Source organism: Nerophis ophidion, linkage group LG16 (assembly GCF_033978795.1).
Source record: "Nerophis ophidion isolate RoL-2023_Sa linkage group LG16, RoL_Noph_v1.0, whole genome shotgun sequence".
Taxonomy (NCBI): domain Eukaryota; kingdom Metazoa; phylum Chordata; class Actinopteri; order Syngnathiformes; family Syngnathidae; genus Nerophis; species Nerophis ophidion.
This window is the reverse complement of record NC_084626.1, coordinates 45,208,989-45,234,024: the sequence shown is the minus strand read 5'-3', so window position 1 is coordinate 45,234,024 and position 25,036 is coordinate 45,208,989. Positions and strand designations below refer to the sequence as shown.

The 25,036-nt window shown below is 39.8% G+C and overlaps 1 protein-coding gene and 1 long non-coding RNA gene across 11 annotated transcripts in view; one reads left to right on the top strand and one right to left on the bottom strand.

Annotated features, from left to right (window-relative positions):
- Positions 1-25,036, top strand: part of cita (citron rho-interacting serine/threonine kinase a) — a 113,343-nt gene that overhangs the window by 20,282 nt on the left and 68,025 nt on the right. For 5 of the 8 annotated variants that reach the window (XM_061875311.1, XM_061875314.1, XM_061875312.1 and 2 more), the window contains exons 10-21: positions 2,145-2,334; positions 9,896-10,001; positions 13,032-13,175; positions 14,159-14,278; positions 16,133-16,303; positions 16,402-16,455; positions 16,536-16,589; positions 18,471-18,611; positions 18,757-18,885; positions 19,283-19,378; positions 20,384-20,500; positions 24,826-24,935. In XM_061875311.1, coding sequence (XP_061731295.1) covers positions 2,145-2,334; positions 9,896-10,001; positions 13,032-13,175; positions 14,159-14,278; positions 16,133-16,303; positions 16,402-16,455; positions 16,536-16,589; positions 18,471-18,611; positions 18,757-18,885; positions 19,283-19,378; positions 20,384-20,500; positions 24,826-24,935 — 1,432 coding nt within the window. The remainder of the gene's footprint in view (positions 1-2,144; positions 2,335-9,895; positions 10,002-13,031; positions 13,176-14,158; positions 14,279-16,132; positions 16,304-16,401; positions 16,456-16,535; positions 16,590-18,470; positions 18,612-18,756; positions 18,886-19,282; positions 19,379-20,383; positions 20,501-24,825; positions 24,936-25,036) is intronic. The other 3 variants (XM_061875315.1, XM_061875316.1, XM_061875310.1) reach the window with 1 other exon arrangement.
- On the bottom strand, positions 2,090-24,913 carry LOC133535459 (uncharacterized). 3 transcript variants are annotated; one of them, XR_009802228.1, is made up of 4 exons: positions 24,761-24,913; positions 18,709-18,882; positions 18,415-18,596; positions 2,090-2,888 (listed from the first exon to the last, which is right to left on the bottom strand). It is a non-coding gene; the product is annotated as an uncharacterized LOC133535459 (long non-coding RNA). The 3 variants fall into 3 exon arrangements; XR_009802229.1 differs by lacking the exon at positions 2,090-2,888 and adding an exon at positions 8,573-8,848; XR_009802227.1 differs by lacking the exon at positions 2,090-2,888 and having other exon boundaries at positions 18,048-18,596.

The following is a 25,036-nucleotide window of genomic DNA, read 5'->3' as shown; positions in this document are numbered from 1 at the left end:
AGGCAGCGTACACCTCGAGCCAGTCGCCACCTCATAAACCGTCACTCAGACAAGATATTTGAAGCCAGCGAAGCTAAACATCAGTTTGAGGTATTTACATTATTTAAAATAAAATTGTTGGTTAACCATTCTGAGGAAACAGAATTTTCCAAACTGATATTAACAAATGTCCACTGTAGAGAACACTGCTTCTCATAAAGACACTAAATTGAACAATATTGTTTTACGATTGTTATACACATTAAAGACACTCACTTTTATTTGAAACACGGAATGTTCCTAGACAATTTCTTGCAACTAGAAATACATATTTGTAGTAAAAATATAATTACATTCAATTATACCGTACCGTATTTTTCGGAGTATAAGTCGCTCCGGAGTATAAGTCGCACCGCCCGAAAATGCACAATAAAGAAGGAAAAAAACATATATAAGCCGCACTGGAGTATAAGTCGCATTTTTGGGGGAAATTTATTTCATAAAACCCAACAACAAGAATAGACATTTGAAAGGCAATTTAAAATAAATAAAGAATAGTGAACAACAGACTGAATAAGTGTACATTATATGAGGCATAAATAACCAACTGAGAAGGTGCCTGCTATGTTAACATAACATATTATGGTCAGAGTCATTCAAATAACTATAACATATAGAACATGCTATACCTCAATCTGTCACTCCTAATTGCTAAATCCGATGAAATCTTATACGTCTAGTCTCTTGCGTGAATGAGCTAAATAATATAATTTGATATTTTACTGTAATGTGTTAATAATTTCACACATAAGTCGCTCCTGAGTATAAGTCTCACCCCCGGCCAAACTATGAAAAAACTGCGACTTACAGTCCGAAAAATACAGTAAGTGTGTTCATTCTACAGATTCCTGCCACATTTTTTTTTACACACTTTGGCAGTGGTTCTCAACCTTTTTTCAGTGATGTACCCCCTGTGAACATTTTTAATTCAAGTACCCCCTAATCAGAGCAAAGCATTTTTGGTTGAAAAAAAGAGATAAAGAAGTAAAATACAGCACTATGTCATTAGTTTCTGATTTATTAAATTGTTTAACAGTGCAAAATATTGCTCATTTGTAGTGGTCTTTCTTGAAAAATTTGGAAAAAAAGCTATAAAATAACTAAAAACTTGTTGAAAAATAAACAAGTGAATCAATTATAAATAAATATTTCTACACATAGAAGTAATCATCAACTTAAAGTGCCCTCTTTGGGGATTGTAATAGAGATCCATCTGGATTCATCAACTTAATTCTAAACATTTCTTCACAAAAAAAGAAAACTTTAACATCAATATTTATGGATCATGTCCACAAAAAAATCTAGCTGTCAACACTGAATATTGCATTGTTGCATTTCTTTTCACAGTTTATTAACTTAAATTCATATTTTCTTGAAGTATTATTCAATAAATATATTTATAAAGGATTTATGAATTGTTGCTATTTTTAGAATATTTAAAAAAAAATCTCACTTACCCCTTGGCATACCTTCAAGTACCCCCCAGGAGTACGAGTACCCCCATTTGAGAACCACTGCACCATGGCACTGTCATGTCGTTTTTTTGGGACATAAACCACAATAATAATGTATTGAGGCCTTAATCTCGTGAGATTTTGATAGTGTTGCATCCCTATTAGCAAACATTGATATGCCAGTCCTCTCCTCTGTTCTTCTCCAACATTTTCATCTGCGCTGAATGTTAATGTTGTTTGTGAAAATGCACAGCACTCTCAGGCGACTATGATGCACTGTTTGGAATTCTATTATACTCTGCAAAGATTGAAAGAGTCATTTACCTTTTTTTTTTTAAACTATGAGAAACGTAAATGTGAAATCTCCCCTTGCATGTGAGGGATGCAGATTGAGTTTAGCGCCTCATATGTGCTTTAAGATGAGAAGCTGGCTCTGCTGCAGTGAGAGAGGGCAAGTGAGCGAGCGAGCCAGAGGAAGGAGGGACAGAAGCAGCATGTGCGACTTACCGCACTCGAGGCGCACACCGCTCCGCTAGCTTCCTCCTCCCCTCTGTCTTCCCCCTGTACCCCCTCCCCTCTTTAAAAAAAAACAACTCGCCTCTCTGCCACGGCAAACATTTTTCCTTGGCTTTTTCACTCCTTTCTCCGCAGCTCTCCCCCCGTTTGTTCCTGCGTTGCATGCCGAAGATGACACCTCTAATTTTGAGGAGCCGGAGCAGGCGGTCCCCCGGCCAGCCTCAGCATCCAAGCGAGGAGCTCCCCCAGTGGGCTTCCAGGGCAAGGATCTCCCCTTTCTAGGATGGTTCTTCAGCAGAGCGCTGACAGCATTGGCCAAAACTGAGTAAGTTGAGTCTGTTAACTATGTACAATTTGGCTTTTTTTCCTGCACCTTTTGTTAATTAAAGACCCCATGCTACCATTGGCTATCGCTCTGTTTCCAGATTACCTTGGCAACAAATTCCAGTTAGCCTTGTTTCGGGTGACCTGTAGTCTTTTCTTGGGCAGTTGGCTTGTCGTTGGTGCTTGGCCATGTGTTGTATGAGGCGGAATGAATCAAACCCACGTTGTTTCCTTTTCTCGCAGTTCTTTTGTGTATGGTTTTAGAGTACACATGCTGGAATGAATGACCTGGCGTTATGTTGCCGTCGGTGCTGATCGGTATGCAGCTGAGTGTGTCAATGAGGTTCGCCGAGAGGTGGAACCCCGCGCACTGTCGCACGTACACACAGCGACATTCCCACCCTCTTCTGCTGTGTTGCGCTGCTCAATACGGGATCATAATTCTCCCTGATGGTGTTTGACTTCGCCACCTCTGTTAGTATTTTTGAAAATGCATGTTTGAGACCTGCAGCCTCGTACCAGGCTGATGGTGCTGGATACTGCGGATCATGACAGCTGCAGCAACAGAAATGGAGGGAAAGGCGTTAGCAGATTAGACGGCAAAAGGGATGAGAGCTGAGATTGAAGTAGAGCATTTATGTTGACTGCTGTGATGTGTGTCCCCACGCACATCTTTTTTCATGTCTCCTCTTCATTTCTCCATCTCCCTCGCTATTACACCAGCAATCACAGTGTTTCTCCAAGCCACTCATATCGTTTGCTCAACTAGTTGATTAAGTGGAGATCAACGTTCCTAGGATGTGTCACATTCGTGTGTGGGCGCACGCATATGCATACAGACTGTCTTCTCCGCAATGCCAGGAAAAAAAAAAACAAGAGTGAAATTAACCCCCAAGAGCAGGTCGTAAAGAAATGCTAATAATGGGTTTGGGGGTTTTGTAGAATCCTCTCTTTGTCGTGCTTGTTTTTAATGTGTTTGACTGCTCATTAGCACAACTCAACAGAATCCCCCAAGCAGCATGCCTCAAACTCTCCAAGATAGCCTCTGCGCTTTAGTGGGTGAAATGTATTTTTGCAGTGCAGCTGGTATGCAATTTCGAGTCCTCAGTGAATAACGGCTTTTTGTAGGAATATTTGTAGAGAAATCTGAAATTCATAAGAATAAGAGCAGTTCAAGGCTCCCCCCTCCCATTTATCAATGGGAATTGCAGCGACCATGTGTATGTTTTAAAGCTGTGTTGTAAATCATCAAACATTTTAATTGAGAGCTCAGAAATACTTAACCGATAGGTCAAATTGACATGAATGGACAGAGCCAGATGGCCAGGGTGACAGCTTCCATAGCCCCCCAGGGAGTGATCCCTGTCCATGGAGGAGATCAACTGAATTCCTAAGTGGTCACGATCCTTCTCATTGACGATGTCTCTCACAAACTAATGACCTAATCTCCAGGAATTATGTTCTGTAATAAATCCAACCTGTTCTCTGGTTGGTAGAACTGACCTAATGTGACTTTTTTGGTGACTATTTTTATAGAAGTTGATATGCACGCTGGTTTGTTTGGATTAGATTACTTTCATGTGTTAATACCTATTTATATGACATTATACTGTATATCAGGCCTGGGCTATTATTTTGACTCGGGGGGCCAAATTTAGAGAAAAAAATGTGTCTGGGGGCCAGTTTATCTATTTTTAGGAACACTAATACAAAACCTCACAATAATGTCTGATTGAGTGCTAAAAACGTTATCGCAGACCGCCTTAAAAAATATTAATGGAATTTTACAATTTTCAATGAAGGATAAAACACTGAATATTGACAACATATGAACGTCACACCCCCTCCTGATTGACATATTTTACAATCAAGCGAAACGCAACAAAAATGCTACAAACAGCGAAATATGAACGCGGATGATAAAAAGAACCCCACCTACAATCTGATATATCTGATACATCACTAAGCTTTAGAACTTTGTTGTAAAAATCTCCTTCCGCATCTGTCCATGACACCCGCATTTCAGGCTGGCCGCTCAGGAAAAACTCTGTGGAAACGTTCCCCACCCACACTGCTTGGTGCCTCGTCTGACCGGCTGTGACGTAGATTATCATAGTAACTAGTATATAGAGCAGAAGCGCAGATTCCAACCATTGAAATACTTTGTATAGTTCAAGACCTACGGTCATTTGGAAACATCACTGCACATCATAATGGCAGCTACACTCTCCATCTTAAAGATCTAAAATAATTAAAGCTGCAAGCAGCGATGGACGAGACCGAGTATATATTTAAGTAGCTGAGGAGAGGGAAGTCAGGGCTTCCCAGATATATGTTAGAACAACACACTACTTTGTATTATATCGTAGATTTTACCTTCCATAACGTGTCTGCTGACAGATATAAGTTAGAACTATACACTACTTTTTATTATAAATGTTGTAGCGTTTACCTTCCATAACGTGTCTACTAACAGATATAGGTTAGAACTATACATTACTTTGTATTATGTTGTAGTTTTTATATTCCATAACGTGTCTACTGACAAATATAAGTTAGAACTATACACTACTTTGTATTATGTTGTAGTTTTTATCTTCCATAACGTGTCTACTGACAGATATAAGTTAGAACAACACACTACTTTATATTATATTGTAGTTTTTACCTTCCATAACGTGTCTACTGACAGATATGTTAGAACTATTGACTACTTTGTATCATAAATGTAGTAGTTTTTACCTTCCATAACGTGTCTACTGACACATATAAGTTAAAACTATACACTACTTTGTATTATGTTGTAGTTTTTATCTTCCATAACGTGTCTACTGACAGATATAAGTTAGAACAACACACTACTTTATATTATATTGTAGTTTTTACCTTCCATAACGTGTCTACTGACAGATATAAGTTAGAACTATACACTACTTTGTATCATAAATGTTGTAGTTTTTACCTTCCATAACATGTCTACTGACAGATATAAGTTAGAACTATACACTACTTTGTATCATAAATGTTGTAGTTATTACCTTCCATAACGTGTCTACTGACAGATATAAGTTAGAACTACACAATACTTTGTATTATGTTGTAGTTTTTACCTTCCATAACGTGTCTACTAACAGATATAAGTTAGAACTACTTAGTATTGTAAATGTTATAGTGTTTACCTTCCATAACGTGTCTACTGACTGATATAAGTTAGAACTACATAGTATTATAAATGTTGTAGTTTTTATCTTCCATAACGTGTCTACTGACAGATATAAGTTAGAATGAAAATACATGGGTACGGCTAGTGACTACTATTAACAAACAGATAGACCGACCAACTCGGTGTAATATCTCAACATCGACACACTATCTCGTCGCAACTCGGCCCTGATGGTCGGCACCTATAAGTTTACCATTAGTTGTAAAATGTTGGACGGTTGTTTTAACGATATGCAGGCAAACGACAACTTTAAAACATACCGGCTAAGCTACGGCACCTGGCAGCCATCTTGGTATAGACGATCACAGCCCCTCCCTCACGAATAGTGGTGCGTGCGCACCAGCAGCAGACGGTACAGGGAAAAAAAGGGGAAAAAAACGTCTCCCTCACTGTGTCTGCGCACGGCGGCCATCTTTGAAAGCTTTTCAGCGCAACGGTTCTTTGAAGGCTGATAAAATCAAAACTGTAGCAGTAATAAAAACTCTTTCATCAACTTTTAATCAGAAGGGTTCAATCTCTCTCCTGTGGTAGTTTGAAGCCGACATGACAAACGCGCTCAGAGGAGATAATGTTTGAAAAAAGGTGACCTGTTTTTACAAAACTTTTGTTTTGAAAGGGGAATTGCAAACTTCCTGTTGATTTTTGCTGAAGGATGTCAGTGTATGAAATCTAGGTCTAAGTGAGACCTACATAGAGGTTTTTGTTTCATGTCGCTACGACATCCCTACTGGAAGTTACAGGCAGTTTTGTCTGTTTTCTTCCTAGGAGCAGTTTTGTCTGTTTGTTATTCCTAGGCGGCGCTAGAGCGCAATTTTGAGTTTTGGGGTTACCTTTTTTTATTACATCGCAATTTTTGCCATTCCTGATGTGTGTGTCTAGTTTGGTGAGTTTTGAAGCATGTTAAGGGGGTCAAATTACAGCTCAAAGAGGCAAAGGTGAGTGTTTTGACAAAACTTTTGTTTTGAAGAGGGAATTGCAAACTTCCTTTTGTTTTTTGCCGAAGGATGTCAGTGTATGAAGTCTAGGTCTAAGTGAGACTTACATAGAGGTTTTTGTTTCATGTCGCTATGACATTCCTACTGGAAGTTACAGGCAGTTTTGTCTGTTTTCTTCCTAGGGGAAGCTAGAGTGCAATTTTTAGTTTTGGGGTTAAGTTTTTTGCTTAAATCGCAATGTTCACCAGTCCTGATGTGTGTGTAAATTTGGTGAGTTTTGAAGCATGTTAAGGGGGTCAAATTACAGCGCAAAGCTGCGGAATAATAAGAAAGAAAAAAGGAAAGAAAGAATAAAACGCTAGAAATTTAATAGGGTCCTCGGTCCCTAATTATTTGAAAATGCCCGGCGGGCCAGATTGAAAACCTTAATGGGCGGCATGTGGCCCCCAGGCCTTAATTTGCCCAGGTCTGCTGTATATGCTTATTCAGCGCATCACTAAAATGTATGCAGGAAATGTCAGTCACCGTAAAGCCTTTGATGGAAACTGCAATTCAAATATTGTTTCTCAGTATCATTTTACAGTACTTTTATTGATCAAAAAACAGATGAGACTACAAATGCTTGGCAAGGATTGCATTCAAATTGTTCTGTCCTTAATGCTTGCTTTTTCTACAAATTCCTTTGACAATGCAGTCAGCGACTCAGCACTATCTGATCATTTATCTACCCTCCACCAGGAGTTATACAACAACTTTCCTATTCAGCTATCAAAAAGTGTCTCGGAATATTGTTTTTCCTTCTCTACCTACTTGATTCAATGACATCATGGCTGCGTCACAACATGACTAATGTGCCCTTCATTCCCTATTAATAGCAGTATGATATTTACGTTTACAACCTCTGGCAAAATATGGACTCATGTTCATTCACAAGTTTAAATTCAACAGATAACAAAAATGACACAAAGCTATGGTAATTTCCAAATTATGTTTTTAGTGTTAAGCCAAAAAAAAGCCTATACCCTAAAAAAAAAATAAAGGAAATAAAATGTGATAGTAAGTAGCATTTTCGTTCATAGATCATGCAGAATGGAAACATTTAAATAACTACATTCTGAGGTTAATATGGAAACATGAAAAACAAACAAATAAAAAAACACTAAAAGACCTCTATTAGGTTGTTGCATTACCTCTGGCTTTTAATACAAGTCTTTGAGGAATGAACTTAATGGGTGACAAACAGTAGTCTTCATCAATATTGCTCACAATTCTCTGATTGCTTTTTTCAGATCAGCTTTTCAGGTTAGTCTTGTCATGGACCATTTTCGTCAATTTCCACCACAGATTTGTAATGGCATTAAGATATGGACTAGTACATATCTTTCTTCAAAGAAAGTTTTCACAGATTTTGCTCTGTTGTAAGATGCATTGTCATCTTTGAAAAAAAAATCATTATCCCCCCTACCCTTTATTTGATTGTTGGAATAAGAAAACTGTCCAGAGCAGGGGTCGGGAACCTTTTTGGCTGAGAGAGCCATACAAGCCAAATATTTTCAAAATTATTTCCGGGAGAGCCATATAATATATTTTTTAAGACTGAATACAACTAAATGCGTGCGTTTTTAAGTAAGACCAACATTTTTAGAGTATAGTAAGTCTCTTATTCTTTTTAATAACATTGTTATTCTGAAGCTAACCGACAATAAATAAAATACCTCTTACCATTAAAGCGACTTCTTGAACAGGTGAGGTAGAAACCGGATGGATGGATTAAAATGCATGAAAATGTTTTATATTTTGAACGTTATTTTTAACACTGTGATTATCAGCGGAATTATTCATTACTTATCGTGTTAAGCGATGTCAGCTAAGATTTATCTGAGAGCCAGATGCAGTCATCAAAAGAGCCACATCTGGCTCTAGAGCCATAGGTTCCCTACCCCTGGTCCAAAGTGTAAATGTAAACTTTTAACGAAGATGTAATAACCGTGCCAGTCATCAATGACTGCGGAAATGTGTCAGGTTCAAACACTGATGACATCTATTAAACAGACAAGAAGCAAGGAATCATGCAGAGACAGAGTTAAATTTTACTCATGAGGAGAGACGTATTGGGCTGTACACTTAGTTACTGTTCCAACCTACACTCTAAGGCACAGCCCACGTGCTCCACTATTCATTTGGGAGGTCCCTGGTTACATCACTGAGGCTGCTTCTGAAGGAAGGGGGGTCATTTAAGCAGCCCCAGTTAGACACAATATATGATTATACAGAAATCGAAATGTGCGGACACTCCTGATATTGCCCTGTCTCTGCTTCGTCTGCAATGTTCGCCCTTGGCTGTCAGCAGTCCGGGTCTGGACACAAACACAGATACGAGACGACTCGCAATCCAAGATTGCAAGTTTTCCCTTTTCACAGATAGAAATGTACAACTTCAGCACAATTGACAATAACTATAGCAACTGCCTTTAAGCATAAGAGTTGTGTGATAACTTATACATAATTATTCTAACAAAATGTGCGTGTTTTCTTCAGGCAGTCGTCTTTATAAATCTCAGTGGAACGGCACCGAACAAAAGTTCCTGCATCATCACCTTGCCCAATGCAAAATTTTGCGATTTATTACTGAATAAGACTTTCTTCTAGTCATCCATAGTCCAAGATCTTGCGCTCCTAAAGTATTTTGGTGGCTTTTCCTGTTTTGTTGGTGTTTTCCTGTATCAGTTTCTCGTCTTCCTTTGAGTGCTATTGCCCGCACCTTTTTTGTTTGAGCAATCAAGTTGTGTGGCCGCTATCCTTCTTTGTTGGGACATTGTTGATTGTCATGTCATGTTCGGATTTACTTTGTGAACGCTGTCTCTGCTCCACACGCTGTAAGTTTTTGCTGTCGTCCAGCATTCTGTTTTTGTTTACTCTGTAGCCAGTTCAGTTTTAGTTTGGTTTTGCATAGCCTTCCCTAAGCTTCAATGCCTTTTCTTAGGAGCACTCAGCTTTTGTTTATTTTTGGTTTAAGCATTAGATACCTTTTTACCTGCACACTGCCTCCTGCTGTCGTCTACATATTGTGATCACGACAAAGCAATTAGTTACCTGCTCCCACCTACTGATATGGAAAAGTATTACATGGTTACTCTGCCGAGCTCTAGACAGCACCAACACTCCACAACGACACATTATTTGCGGGGTTTTTTAACCCAATTAGGGGAAATTACTTCATCTCCCATGGCACACCAGACTGTATCTCACAGCACACTGTCTGAAAAACACTGGTCTACTGCTTGTGTCTCAAAGGGATGTTCTTTATGCAAGAATTAAGATGTTAATATGGTTTGTTGTCATGTTTTTCAGCTGACCTTGTCTGTTACATTACAAAGAAGTATTTTATGTGTGGTTTGCTATAGGGCAGTGTCTGCAGGCCTCAACTCTCCTGCCAAGACCAACTCTCTGGAAAAGAAACTCAATCTTAAGAGCAAAGAATTACAAGAAACCCAAGACAAATGTCACAAGGTGAGATTCTTCTTCCGTTAACGTTTCCTAAACTACGTCATATTCTGATTTTGTGACCATTTTAAATACTGGTGCAATTGAAAGGAATTGTGTCCTGAATAGGGTTGCAAAGGGGTGGAAAGTTTCCGGTAAGTTTACGGAAATTTACCACGGGAAGTTAAGCTCGGGAAGTTTGGAAATATTGACCATTTTTGATTATTCAAAGTTGGACACCATCCACGGGAATTAATGGGAAATGACAATAATGACAAATTATTGGGCTCTTGTCTACATGCTGCTGCATCTTTGTGCCATTTTTGATGTAGCTCTTTGCACAGTATTTGCAAATGTACTCCGCCTTTCCGCCTACATTGGTTGTGGTCAAATGTCTCCGCGCATCAGATGGTTTATTGTTTTTATTTATTTATTCTTGTAAAACACGAATGCAATGCCACACACAAATATAAATAGTCAGCTAAAAAACTGGAGTAGTCTTGAAAAAATATTTTACTGATTGACAAATGAATAGAAATAGGCTAGATGAATAAATAAACAGTCAATTAGCATGCTAAATCAAACTATAACCTACATTCTTGTATGACAACAGAATGGCTAGCACAGGGGTAGGGAACCTATGGCTCTAGAGCCAGATGTGGCTCTTTTGATGACTACATCTGGCTCTCAGATAAATCTTAGCTGACATTGCTTAACCCGATAAGTAATTAATAATTACGATGGTAATCACAGTGTTAAAAATAACGTTCAAATTATAAAACATTCTCATGCATTTTAATACAACCATCCGTTTTCTAATGCACCTGTCCAAGATGTCGCATTAATGGTAAGAAGTAATATATTTATTATTGGTTAGCTACAGAATAACAATGTTATTAAAAAGAATAAGAGAGTTATTATACTCTAAAAATGTTGGTCTTGTCAAGACCTGGACTATGGTGTGGTTTGTTTTCCCGTGGTGCAAAGCGATTGGAACGGACATGGCGTGAACGTAAAAACATCTTTAATCTTAACTCAAAAATATTACAAAAACAAAGGGTATAGACAAAAGGCGCTCTCAGTGGAGGTTAAAAACTTGGCTATGAAAACTAAAACTCGCACAATGGGAGAATTATGAACATAAAATAAAACTTACAAACTATGGCATGAAGAACTTACTTGGACCGAGAAAGAGCATGGCTCATCGGCATGGATAACATAGGTGTGTAGGAGGTGATAGAGGGTGAGTAGAAGGTGATGTCGCCAGGCTGGCTGCCTGGCAACTGCAGGCTTAAATAGTGATGTGGTGATTGACAACAGGTACATGAGTTCAAGTGAATCAGGTGAGTGAGTTGTGAAAACAGGTGAACTCATTGGTAGTCATGGAAACAAAAACAAACCAGGGTGCGCAAAAACAGGAACTAATGGAGTCAAAAAACTAAACAGAACATAACTAAACAGAACATGATCACAAAGAAATGACAGGTCTTACTTAAAAATGCACGCATTTAGTTGTATTCATTGTTTAAAAAATATTATATGGCTCTCGCGGAAATACATTTTGAAATATTTGGCTTTCATGGCTCTCTCAACCAAAAAGGTTCCCGACCCCTGGGCTAGCAGAACAGAAGGCAGAGGAAACTACACCTTTTGATTTAGTATTTGATAGTTGAACTTTACAGATCACAAAAAAGGTAAATTTGGATCGCTAACGTTGTTAGCATAAATGAATGGGATTTAACATAGAGAAAACTAGCATCACGGCTAACGGAGAAAAATTTTCGGTTCATTATGAGACAATGTTGGTACATAAACCTAGCTAGTTAGAGATATTGGCCCCAAAATCATTTAACAACTACAGACTTCCACTCAAGCTTGCTTCAACCCTTTACTAACACCCTCCTCCATTCACATCCCATCTCCCCGGATTGTAAATAACCTAACGTAAATAATCAAATGTTTTTCTAATGTATATACTTGTTCTTCTGCTATCTGAACTCACTATGTTCTCTGCTCGCTGTACAAATCCTACTAAGAAAGACCTACACCGTTTCAATGTCCATTTCTCTGTTGATGACTGAAATACTGACATCAACCAAAGCTCCTCATCCCACCCCCAGGATTGTAAATAATGTAAATAATTCAATGTACATACTATGATGATTAACTTGTGTGATGACTGTATTATGTTGATAGTATATATTTGTACCATGAATTGATTAACGTGGACCCCGACTTAAACAAGTTGAAAAACTTATTGGGGTGTTACCATTTAGTGGTCAATTGTAGGGAATATGTACTGAACTGTGCAATCTACTAATAAAAGTTTCTTTCAATCAATCAATAGCTTGAGTGGAAGTCTGCTGGAGTAGTCTACAGTCATACAGTAACACGCAATTACACCTCTATTAAACTTAAATACCATAGATCAAATATATTTACCCCCATTATAATCATCAAGTTTTGATGATATTACCTGACTGGATGAAGTCTTTGGGCTCAAAAAATGTGGCCTCAAGAACCCTGCTGTAGTGTGTAGCATGCTGGGAATTATCTGTGCATGTGATGGAAGAATGCACTGCACATGAGATGGAGGAATGCACCGTTTAGGGTTGAAATTCTACTGATTTTGCACTAAATCAGGTTGTTTTAGCTAATCATGCTGCAAGATCCAGCATGTTGCATTCAATGTTTATTCCCATTAATTCCCATATATTCCCGTTAATTCCCATGGAAAGTTTCCAACTTTGAATATTCACAAAATTTTGCAACCCTAGTCCTGAACAAAAACGGTAATTAGAATCACCAGATATCTTTCGCTTAGGTAAATTATTCGACATTTAATGGTTCTGGAATCCCTTTAAATTAGATTTGAGTGTAATTTAGCTGCTTTTCCTGCTTCATATCTTATCTTTGAGTTAACTACTGTAATTACATTTTCACCTCATTATTATTGCAGCGCTCAAATCCAGAGAAGCAGTTTCTCCTCTTCCAGTAATGCCACGTTTGAATCAATCAATATGGAGCTGCATTATTTATTGTGTCTTGTGTCTTCAGATGGAGCAGGAGATTTCCAGGTTCCAACGCAAAATGACTGACCTGGAGTCAGTGCTCCACCAGAAAGACGTGGAGTTGAAGGCCTCCGAGACTCAAAGAGGCATCCTCGAGCAAGACCTCGCCACCTACATCACCGAATGCAGCGTGAGTCATAAGTCTGAATCCCTGCAGACGTTCTGTGCGCGAGTTACACAAACATTCTTTAATAGGGCCTTGGCAAAATCTCTTCCATTTCCTGAGGTCTTTCTAATGGAAAATGTTAGTGTTTGAGCGTCAAACGTGTCATTTGGAAAAGTGGCGTTGAGAGCCATTCATTCTAATCAGGCACATAATGCATTTTTAAATCCAGACTCCATTAAAGTGAAACCTTAGAGTAAAATAATACTTTTTTCACACAATTCAATCAATCAATCAATGTTTACTTATATAGCCCTAAATCACTAGTGTCTCAAAGGGCTGCACAAACCACTACGACATCCTCGGTAGGCCCACATAAGGGCAAGGAAAACTCACACCCAGTGGGACGTCGGTGACAATGATGACTATGAGGACCTTGGAGAGGACGAAAGCAATGGATGTCGAGCGGGTCTAACATGATACTGTGAAAGTTCAATCCATAATGGATCCAACACAGTCGCGAAAGTCCAGTCCAAAGCGGATCCAACACAGCAGCGAGAGTCCCGTTCACAGCGGAGCCAGCCGGAAACCATCCCAAGCGGAGGCGGATCAGCAGCGCAGAGATGTCCCCAGCCGATACACAGGCAAGCATTACATGGCCACCGGATCTCCACAAGGGAGAGTGGGACATAGGAGAAAAAGAAAAGAAACGGCAGATCAACTGGTCTAAAAAGGGAGTCTATTTAAAGGCTAGAGTATACGAATGAATTTTAAGGTGAGACTTAAATGCTTCTACTGTGGTGGCATCTCAAACTTTTACCGGGAGGGCATTCCAGAGTACTGGAGCCCGAAATGAAAACGCTCTATAGCCCGCAGACTTTTTTTGGGCTTTGGGAATCACTAATAAGCCGGAGTCCTTTGAACGTCCCTAAAGCTGACCAACACGCCGGATTGTGCTTCGCTGCCCTGTACCAAATAAATAAAATACATGTTCTATATGCTGTTTGCAGAGCTTGAAGAGAAGCCTGGAGGAGGCACGCGTGGAAGTCTCCAGAGAGGATGACAAAGCCATGCAGCTGCTCCAAGACATCCGTGAACAGAGCAACAAGCTGCAGGAAATTAAAGAACAGGTATCATCTTTTTCTGGTTTGTTTTTTTCTCGCTTAGTTAATTAACATTTAGAAAATTAAAAGATGACAACAAAAAATGGGAAAATCAATCCAACCTTGTGAGAAGTCGCTGCTAAAGTTTCCTGCACTAATGAAATTGCTATGGTAGCTGTTTCTTTGTCAGTGCTACTCAGGCAGGACATGACTTCTGAAGATTTCCTTTTGGTAATCATAAAGGTCATTCCTGCAGATGGCATCTCTGCAAGCAACCAAAATGGAGACTTTGATCAGTAATCAAGACAGTTGCCTAAAGCATAAAAAGGCAACAGGGAAGACAATCATCCTGAAGAAAGATCATCACAAACAAAATGTTCTGCAAATTGTTTTTGACTTCCTCCTAAAAAAAAATCCAGAATTGCCCTTATTGATTATGTAGAACAGTGTTTTTCAACCTTTTCTGAGCCAGTGCAGATTTTATTCATTGAAAAAATCCCCAAGACACACAACCAACAGAAATCATTGAAAAAATTAAACTCAGCAACCGATATTGACAATAAAAAGTTGTTTTCGTAATTGTTGGATATGAATTCAAACTACAACCAACCATGCTTAACTACAACTCTTGTCTCAAAGTAGGTGTACTCTCACAACCTATCCTGTGTGTTGTGTTTTAGTTCTTGTTTTGCGCTCCTATTTCGGTGGCTTTTCCTGTTTTGTTGTTTTTTCCCCGTAGCAGTTTCGTGTCTTCCTTGAAGGCTGTTCCCCGCACCTGCTTTGTTTTGGCAATCAAGACTATTTAAGTTGTACGGATGCTATCCTCCTTTGTGGGGACATTGTTGATCGTCACGTCATGTACTTTGGATGTACTTTGTGGACGCCGTCTGCTCCACGCGCTGTAAGTCTTTGCTGTAGTCCAGTATTCTGTTTGTGTTTACTTTGCAGCAAGTCCAGCTTTGGTTTCATCTTGCATAGCCTTCCCTAAAGCTTCAATGCCATTTCTTAGCGGCACTTGCCTTTAGTTAATTTTCGGTTTAAGCGTTAGACGCTTTTTTACCTGCACATTGCCTCCCGCTGTCGCCTGCAAATTGTGCTCACAACAAACCATGTTCCCGACATCTACTAAGCAATTAGCTACCGGCTGCCACGCGGTTACTCTGCCGAGCTCTAGACAGCAACAGCGGCACATTATTTGCAGATTCTAATAACTGGTTTGCAAAAAATATTTCTAACCCAATTAGGTGAAATTACATAATCCTCCCACGGAACACCAGACTGTATCTCACGGCCGCGGCACAGTGGTTGAAAAACACTGATGTAAAAGGTTTTCTCAGTTACCTTTGTTACCATTTTGTAGGGACTGGCAATCATTGCTGCAGAGCACTGCAGCATCTGTTGCCCACTGCACGACCAAACAATGTCAGCACATCTTTGTAGAGCAGTTTCCTTTTCAAGCTGTTCCAAACAAGCCTCTGAACGTATTTTTCCCCACAGTTAGGAGGCATAAAAGCACACAAAGCATTTAAAACTCGTGCCAATCGCAATGCATTCAGTTGATAATCATGCAACACAATGTGGCAAAAGAAAAGAGTCATAAAAGCAACAGTTCTTTAGAAAGGAATTGGACTTGTTTGAATCAGTATGTTAGGAATTAAGAATTATCGATGTCATAGTTGTTTGCAGGGTTGTGCAACAGCAGTGCAACAATATTTAGGCTGTGTTGGTCATTCTTGGCCACAGAAGAGTACAATAATAATATTTGCTAATATTCACTGTCATGGTCAATCACAACTGAGCGACGTAGTCTCTCTCGTGGGAACTCAATGGATTGTGCAGCTGTTGCCAATGTTGACCACAACGTGCGCTCCATCTGGTTAGGAGTACCATGCGCAGCTGGAAGAGATGCAAGTTACCATCCGGCAGCTGGAGGAAGACCTGTCGGCTGCCCGACGCCGCAGTGACCTCTACGAATCTGAACTTCGAGACTCAAGGCTAACAAGCGAGGAACTGAAGCGGAAGGCGGTGGAGTACCAGCAGAGAATCCAGAAGGTATTCATTTCCACAATTGTGTTGCAGTTGTTGTGCTATTGCGGTTATTAGGAGTGAACAAGTGAACTTTACCTTTATCAATCATTGTATCTTTATAGGCCAAAGAGCAGGGTAAAGCAGATGTGGAGGAGCTCCTTTCCAAACTTGAAAAGGTAAAGTGACAGTTTTGTAAGAGAGATGACATATATTGCTGGAGTTCAAAGGATAATTCATTCTTTGTTTCCTTCTTAAGACAAATTTAGAACAACAGGTGAAAATCCAAGAGCTCCAAGACAAATTGTCAAAGGTACATTTATTATTGATTAAGATTGAGTATTCTTCTTAATGTGCGAGTATGCAAAACCAACTCTTTTTTTCTTTTCCTAACTGTTGGGACCTTTTTTTGTAAATTTAGGATCCCCCATAAGTCCCAAAATTTTTCAATCAAACCAAGTATGTATGGCGGAGATTTTTTTATTAAACACTCTTGCCTTCATTCATACTTTTTCCAAACGGGCCGTTTACAATTTTCCCTGATGTGTGATGTTTTCCAACATGGGACGTCAGCGAATATCTCCATATATGGCAGAGATTTACCCATAGAGCTTTTGCACGAGTCCGCCATTGTAGTCAAACATTGTAGTCAATAAGTTCTTTATTTTTCTCTATCCTCTTGTTGTGGGGCAGACTGGCTCGTACATGCACATGCATCCTATGCTGTTGCTATTTGTAATACAAAGCAGCGTATAGTTGTAACTTACATCTGTCAGTATACTCCATATAAGTGTTAAAAACTACAACACGGCTGAGGGGGAGAAGAAATAGTCAAAGTGGAGGCATGTAAATAAAGCCGCCCACAATGTTCTGCATTCTGTAGATGATCTGTAAAAAATAATCTATGCAACATTTTGACCAAAGAACCACCATTACATGTTATATAGAGAAGTGTTTTTCAACCTTTTTTGAGCCAAGGCACATTTTTTGCAATGAAAAATTGCGGAGGCACAACACCAGAAGAAATCATTAAAAAAACAATCTCAGTTGACAGTAAAAAGTCGTTGAGGCAATTGTTGGATATGACTTTAAAGCATAACCAAGCATGCATCACTATAGTTCTTGTCTCAAAGTAGGTGTACTGTCAGCACCTGTCACATCACACCCTGACTTATTTGGACTTTTTTTGCTGTTTTCCCGTGTAGTGTTTTACTTCTTGTCTTGCGCTCCTATTTTGGTGGCTTTTTCTGTTCTTTTGGTATTTTCTTGTTGCAGTTTCATGTCTTCCTTTGAGCGATATTTCCCGCATCTACTTTGTTTTAGCAATCAAAAATATTTCAGTTGTTTTTATCCTTCTTTGTGGGGACATTGTTGTCATGTCATGTTCGGATGTACATTGCGGACGCCGTCTTTGCTCCACAGTAAGTCTTTGCTGTCGTCCAGCAATCTGTTTTTGTTTACTTTGTAGCCAGTTCAGTTTTAGTTTTGTTTAATTCTGCATACCCTTCCCTAAACGCCAATGCCTTTTCTTAGGGGCACTCACCTTTTGTTTATTTTTGGTTTAAGCATTAGAGACCTTTTTACCTGCAACCTGCCTCCCGCTGTTCCTACAAAGCAATTAGCTCCGGCTGCCACCTACTGATATGGAAGAGTATTATAGTTACCCTGCCGATCTCTAGACAGCACCGACACTCAACAACAAAACATTATTTGCAGACTATAATTACTGTAAAATTACTGTTACTTAAAATGAGATAATCTCCCACGGCACACCAGACTGATGTATTATTATTATTAAGGTTTATTTGAAAAAGGGACAGATACAGAAAACATAGACATCTGAAACAGTTATCCAATGTATGCATCATAGTGTTTGTAGCCAAAGCTAATTTACAATACTTGTCCCCAACAACAACAACACAGATCCGACATCGTTAAAATAGGAAAATAAAAATAATAAGGCAAAAATGAGTCGCTAAAAATGATAATAGAAATAATACTGACCACAAGGAAGTGCTTTACATGTAAAAAATTGTAATATGACCCCTTTAAAGCATAAATTATTTCATAATCATGTTACAGCTCATTTTATTCTTGACATTTTTATGTGTGAGTGCAAAAGAATGGCTCAAATTTACCTGGAGCTGTGTCCAGTAACACACTGACGAGCCTCTGACCCCCTGGCCTCCCCCAGGCAGTGAAAGCAAGCACAGAAGCCACTGAACTGCTGCAGAATGTCAGGCAGGCCAAAGAACGTCTGGAGCGAGACCTGGAACGCTTACGAGGCAAAACCGACTCCAGTGACACCCTCAAGCGGCGCCTGAGAGAGACCGAGGTAGCACATTAGACAAAAATGCTCCACTCTGCTTTTCCTCCTTGGAGATACAAAAGTTTGACTCATGGTGTTACTGCTGTTGGACTTCTTTCATTACCTTGCAGCTCTATGCACTTGGCTTTATGCTCTCATTTTGCCGTGTAAGCAGGAGGGCAGGAAGACCCTGGAAAACCAGGTGAAGAGGCTGGAGATGGTTGAGCGGCGGGAGAATAAGCTGAAAGATGACATTCAGACCAAATCCCAACAGATCCAGCAGATGGCTGAAAAGATCCTGGTGAGAGAGCGACAGATAAGACTTCCTTAATACTCTTGACCACTCCACCCCTCCTTTTACCCACTGCCCATCCCTCCCTCTCATCCACAACTTTTGCAGTTTATCTTCATTGCTCTTTACTCAGCGCTCCTATTCGTGCAGTACATGCTAACTCGGGCCTCACAAATGGAAATTTATCAACTAAGTACATAGATCGCAACTTTGAACCCGTGTCACCATGTACAGGCGCTGCCGTCTTTTGGATTTACATCTTTTCTCTGTATGTACTTTGTTATTATTGTGACTTTTTGGTGTAGCTGGTACATCATTGACATCTGCTGTACATGTACATATGGTTGATTCATCAAGTTTGCATATTGGATAGTAATTTATGTGGTTTGTGTTTTTTTTGTTTTAGGAACTGGAGGACCACCTCAGGGATGCTCAGTCTACAGCCCAGAGGATGGAAACCCAGCTTGTCCAAAAGGAGAGGCTTTTTGAAGACAAAATTAAGGTACAAGAGTGAATATGATAAACTCAGATCAAACTTGAACAAAAACCCACTCGTGTGATACATTATTGATAGGCCATTGCTGAATTTGTGTACATTCACTTACTCCGGTGTTTTTCAACCTTTTTTGAGCCAAGGCACATCTTTTGTGTCGAAAAAATGCTGAGGCGCACCGCCAGCAGAAATCATTAAAAAACAAAACTCGGTTGACAGTAAAAAGTCGTCGTCGTAATTGTTGGATATGACTTTAAAGCATATCCAAGCATGCATCAATATAACTCTTGTCTCAAAGTAGGTGTGCTGTCACCACCTGTCACATCTCCCCCTGACTTATTTTGAGTTTTTTGTTGTTTTCCTGTGTGTAGTGTTTTACTTCCTGTCTTGCGCTCCTATTTTGTTGGCTTTTTCTCTTTTTTTGGTATTTTCCTGGAGCAGTTTCGTGTCTTCCTTTGAGCGATATTTCCAGCATCTACTTTGTTTTAGCAATCAAGAATATTTCAGTTGTTTTAATCCTTCATTGTGGGGACATTGTTGATTGTCATGTCATGTTCATCATGCCATCTTTGCTCCACAGTAAGTCTTTGCTGTTGTCCAGCATTCTGTTTTTGTTTACTTTGTAGCCAGTTCTGTTTTAGTTTTGTTCTGCATAGCCTTCCCTAAGCTTCCATGCCTTTTCTTAGGAGCACTCACCTTTTGTTTATTTTTGGTTTAAGCATTGGACTCATTTTTACCTGCACCCTGCCTCCCGCTGTTTCCGACATCTAGAGAGCAATTAGCTACCGGCTGCCACTTACTGATGTGGAAAAGTATTACCCGGATACTCTGCGGAGCTCTAGACAGCACCGACACTCAACAACAACACATCATTTACAGACTATAATAACTGGTTTGCAAAAAAATATTTTAACCCAAATAGGTGAAATTAAATCATCTCCCATGTATGTCAAGGCTCACTAATGTGCCGCGGCACAGTGGTTGAAAAACACTGACCTACTCTATCCGATCAAGGTTCTGGAAGCCCAAATGAAGGTGGACCTGGCGGACAAGGAGAGCCTGGAGGCTAAAAGAGCGCAGCATGAGGAAGAGTCGAGAGAGAACTGCAAACTTATCAGCGAGCAGAAAGCGGTGAGAAATATTGTATGCTTTTTAACTGATGACTCTCTAGAATTGGTTTGTGTTACATGCAGACAAACCAAATGTATGTGTGTAATTCTGATATTACAGCGTATTTGTAAAACGCATTTTGAGAGACTCAAAGATGTTGAACACCGAGTTGAAATACAAATATACATGCATGTTTAATGTATCAGAATATTATACTTTTTAAGGCACCTGTGCTTCTTTGCATGGACAGGGAGACCATGTGGTTTGTAAACCTGGAGCTTTTGGTCAAATCACTGATAAGTGCTTGCTGCATGGCTCTATGCTGCGTGTACAGTCATCTATTGTTACTTTTATACTATTATTTATTCATGGATTGTGAATTTCTACATACTCTTGCACAGGGATTTAAGCAACTGACAACAACTGAGTTTGCATACAATATTTTAGGGCTGGACAATTAATCAAATTTGAATTTCCATTTTGATTTTACCTTCTCACGATCCTAAAATAATGCGAATCAAAGAAAATATTAATGGGCCGCACATAGGTTGTAACAGTGAAAATTAAGGGGGTCAAACTAATTTCAGCTGAGGGGCCGCATGGAGGAAGATCTATTCCCATAAGAGTCTGAGGGGTAAAATCATGGCAGACAGTAATAACTTAAAAATACAACCACGACAAACTTCAGATTGTTTTCTTTGTTTTACTTTGGCCCAAAATGGAACTGGCACCTTTTGAATGTACATATCACAAATAATCCTCTTGACAAGACACTTGAATTTAATTCAAAATTCAGAGGAAAAAAATGGTGCAGTCTCAAAACCACCACGGAGAACACAGTGAACTTAGACTTCATCTCAGCTTGTCCACAAAGCAATTCAACTTTAAGCCCATCTGGGATTAAACAAAAAATTAAATAAAGCAGAAATAAAAGCACTACTATGTATAACTATCTCATTTGTCATTTACACTGTTCACTTTCTTTAAATTTGCACAGAAAGCAATCATTGTCACAGAACTATATCAATGTGCATTGTCTCATGCAGCATTTGAAGTCTTGATTTTACTCCATTTTGTTTTATGGGGGGTTCGCAATAAAAAAACGACACATTCTATGGTGGTAAAAGGGAAAAAATGACATTTAAATGGGAAAACTGAAAATTTTTTAATAATGCTTTTATTTAAATTTATTATTTCTTGACTTGTTGTTCATTCATTACTAATTTGTTGGTTTCATATATTGTATGTAAAGTTCCGCTTTATTGAACCAGATAAAAACCCACTGAGATCAAAATCTTTCACAAGGGTGACCTGGCCAAGAGTTCAGCAGGCACATGTCACAAAGCTGTTACAGAAAAGTAATGAGTTAGGACATAGATTTTTAAGATGGATAAAAAAGGAACATATTAAAAAAGATTGTGAGTAACAGGCAAAATTCCCCCAAAAAGTGGAGTCTACCTTTAAGAAAAACAAATGTTGTCTTTCGACAATAAATACTCATGTTTTCAAAATAACCAATAAGTGTAATTGTGACTATAGTTTTTGCCATAATCGGTCAGCCCTACAATATCTGTTACAATGATAGTTTTACTACATATTTTAAGCGTCTTTAAACAATACCCTTTAAGGGACTACAGCTGTTAACTTGCAATTACCTTATTTGATATACTAAAGTTAATTAGCATCCACTGTCCAATTCAAATAAACAAATATTACAAAGTAGTATTTATTTGTTTTAATTAAAACAGCAAAAATTGCACTAATGTGTATTTTGTGTAAGTGTTCATGTTTTCCTATGACAGTGGTTAAAAATCTCTTAGTGAAGACAAAAATGACCTTGCTTTCTTTAAAATGGACCGCAGTATTGAAGCTATATTTTCATGTGTTGGTTTACACCAGGGGTCGGCAACCCGCGGCTCCGGAGCCTCTTTGATCACTCTGGTGAGGCTCAGCTGCATGCTTAGATTAGATTAGATTAGATTAGATTAGATTAGATAGTACTTTATTCATTCCGTCAGGAGAGTTCCTTCAGGAAAATTACAATTTTCAGCACAATCCCATTCAAGATCAGACAAACATTAAAGGGAAACAGAACAGGATCGCTGACGAGTCTGCCGGCTTCCAGCGCCCCTTACAAAAAAGAAGAGATACAGTTATACAGGGGGGGGGGGATAGAAGATTAAAATAAAATAAAAAAATCGGTCTTAGCCTGGGCCCTGGAGAGGGGGTGCAGACTGAGGCCAAGGGAAAAAAACAACAACTCATAGCCATAGTACACATCTCTCTTACATGTGTGTAAGAGGGAACCATCAAATAACACATAGGACATTAAAGACATTAAAGCAGCAGATACAAGCAGACACTTCTACATACAACTATGAATAAAAAGTAAAATAAACATATCCACTGTGGTGGCCTCTGCGGTGTTTCACGCCATCGTCCGCTGGGGTGGAGGGAGCATGGCCAGAGACAGGAGCAGACCCAACAAAGCAACCAAGACAGCCGACTCCACTCTTGACCAGTGTCCAGTCCGCATGGATGAGAGATGATACGTCCAAGGAGACTGAGGTGTCCGACACCTGCTCACCCAGCCAAGACACCGCGAAGCCTCTCCGTCCCAGCGCTCAGTGCTAGCTCCGCAGCCCTGTCCCCTCATCCGCATCTCCTCCAGTCCCTCCAAACCGACTCCGGTGTGGCAGAGACCCAGCAGCTGGTCTCCATGGCCAAAAGGCTCCCGGGAGGCAGATCCAGAAGTCCACAAAAAAAAGCACCACAGAGGTCACGAAAGTGCCACCCCTTGTCACACAGTCTCAAAGGGTCCCGGACCAAAAAGCAAAAAAATATATATGATTAGGGTTTATATATATATATATGCTTGCCGACCCCCACGATTTATCCGGGAGGTTTCTGATTTCAGTGCCTTTCCCAAGATTTGCCTGGGGTAAGATGCTCCGATTTTCACTCGGATAGCAACATTGAGGACAGGCCTTTATGGTAACATTCATAACGTCCTCTAAATCATGTCGTCGTGCCCGCATTTACACAACACTAACTGCGTGCCGGCCGGTCACGTGTTGTTTGAAGCCCCTTCTACCATACTTAAGTTACTGCAAGGAATACTTAGTCAACAGCCATACAGGTTACACTGAGGGTTGTTAATATGCGCCACACTGTGAACCCACACCAAACACGAATTACAAACACATTTTGGGAAAACATCCGCACCCTAACACAACATAAACACAACAGAACAAATACCCAGAATCCCATGCAACCCTAACTCTTCCGGGGTACATTATACACCCCGCTACCACCTCCCCCCCGTCCACCATGGTTGAGGTGGGCGGAGTTGGGGGGCCGGGGGGGTGATAGCGGGGTGTATAATGTAGCCCGAAAGAGTTAAGGTTGCATGGGATTCTGGGTATTTGTTCTGTTATGTTAATGTTGTGTTACAGTGCGGATGTGTTCGTCTATCTTGTTTGGTGTGGGTTCACCATGTGGCGCATATTTGTAAAAGTGTTAAAGTTGTTTAAACGGCCACCCTCAGTGTGACCTGTATGGCTGTCGAACAACTATGCCTTGCAGTCCCTTACGTGCGTATGCAGGAGCCTCTTACTACATGTGACTTGGCTGACAAGCTGTTTGTACAAGTTGTAGAGGGCACTAAAGGTACTGCCATCATAGCACGCCCTTATTATTGTTGTTTGGGTGCAACTCATCAGACGTCCGAGAGAATAGTCACTCTGTACTCAGTGAGTCTCCTGGACAAAACGGGAGGATTTGCATGTGTGATGCTAATAAGGGGCATTCATTTAAAACTCACGGGCCGCACTAACATTAAATCTTCATATTTACTTGCGGGCCTCGTGTCTGAGACCCCTGGTTTATACATAGCACAAAGCAAATAAAAACTCTGTATACAGTGTTGTTTTATTATAAATTTCAAGAGTTTTGTGGCTCCCATTGTTTTCTTTATTTTGTGAAACGGGTCAAAATGGCTCTTGGAGTGGTTAAGGTTGCCGACCCCTGGTGTACACTATCCGTCACAATGGTTTGGGTACACTTGGAAGAATGATTAATCATGTTGCACTGTAAAGTCTGGGCTCAAACCCTAATCTGGTTAATGTGGTAGAATTGAGGCAGCTAAGCAGCTTTTAGGGGTAGTCTCCTGACATTGACAGTAGAAGATTCAAGCAACACTTTTAAGGGAAGCTAAGAGGATTTTACGAGAGAAAAGCCTTCAATTTCCTCTTTAATAAAATAAATACATGTTTGCCTTACCAGAATTCTCAGGATTCTGTGTTTGAATGTCATTTCCGCCGTCACATTATGCTTCCCTCCTGCAGACCATTAACGCCATGGATTCTAAGATGAAGAACTTGGAGCAGCGCATTGGCGAGTTGTCAGAGGCTAACAAGCTGGCCGCTAACAGCAGCATCTACACCCAGAAGAATATGTGAGTTCCACCCACATTGTGCTTTCATGAAGATCCCCACCCACACCAGCCTCCAGTCGCTTTATTAGTCCACATTCCTGTGTTACCTCGTCTGCTCTCGC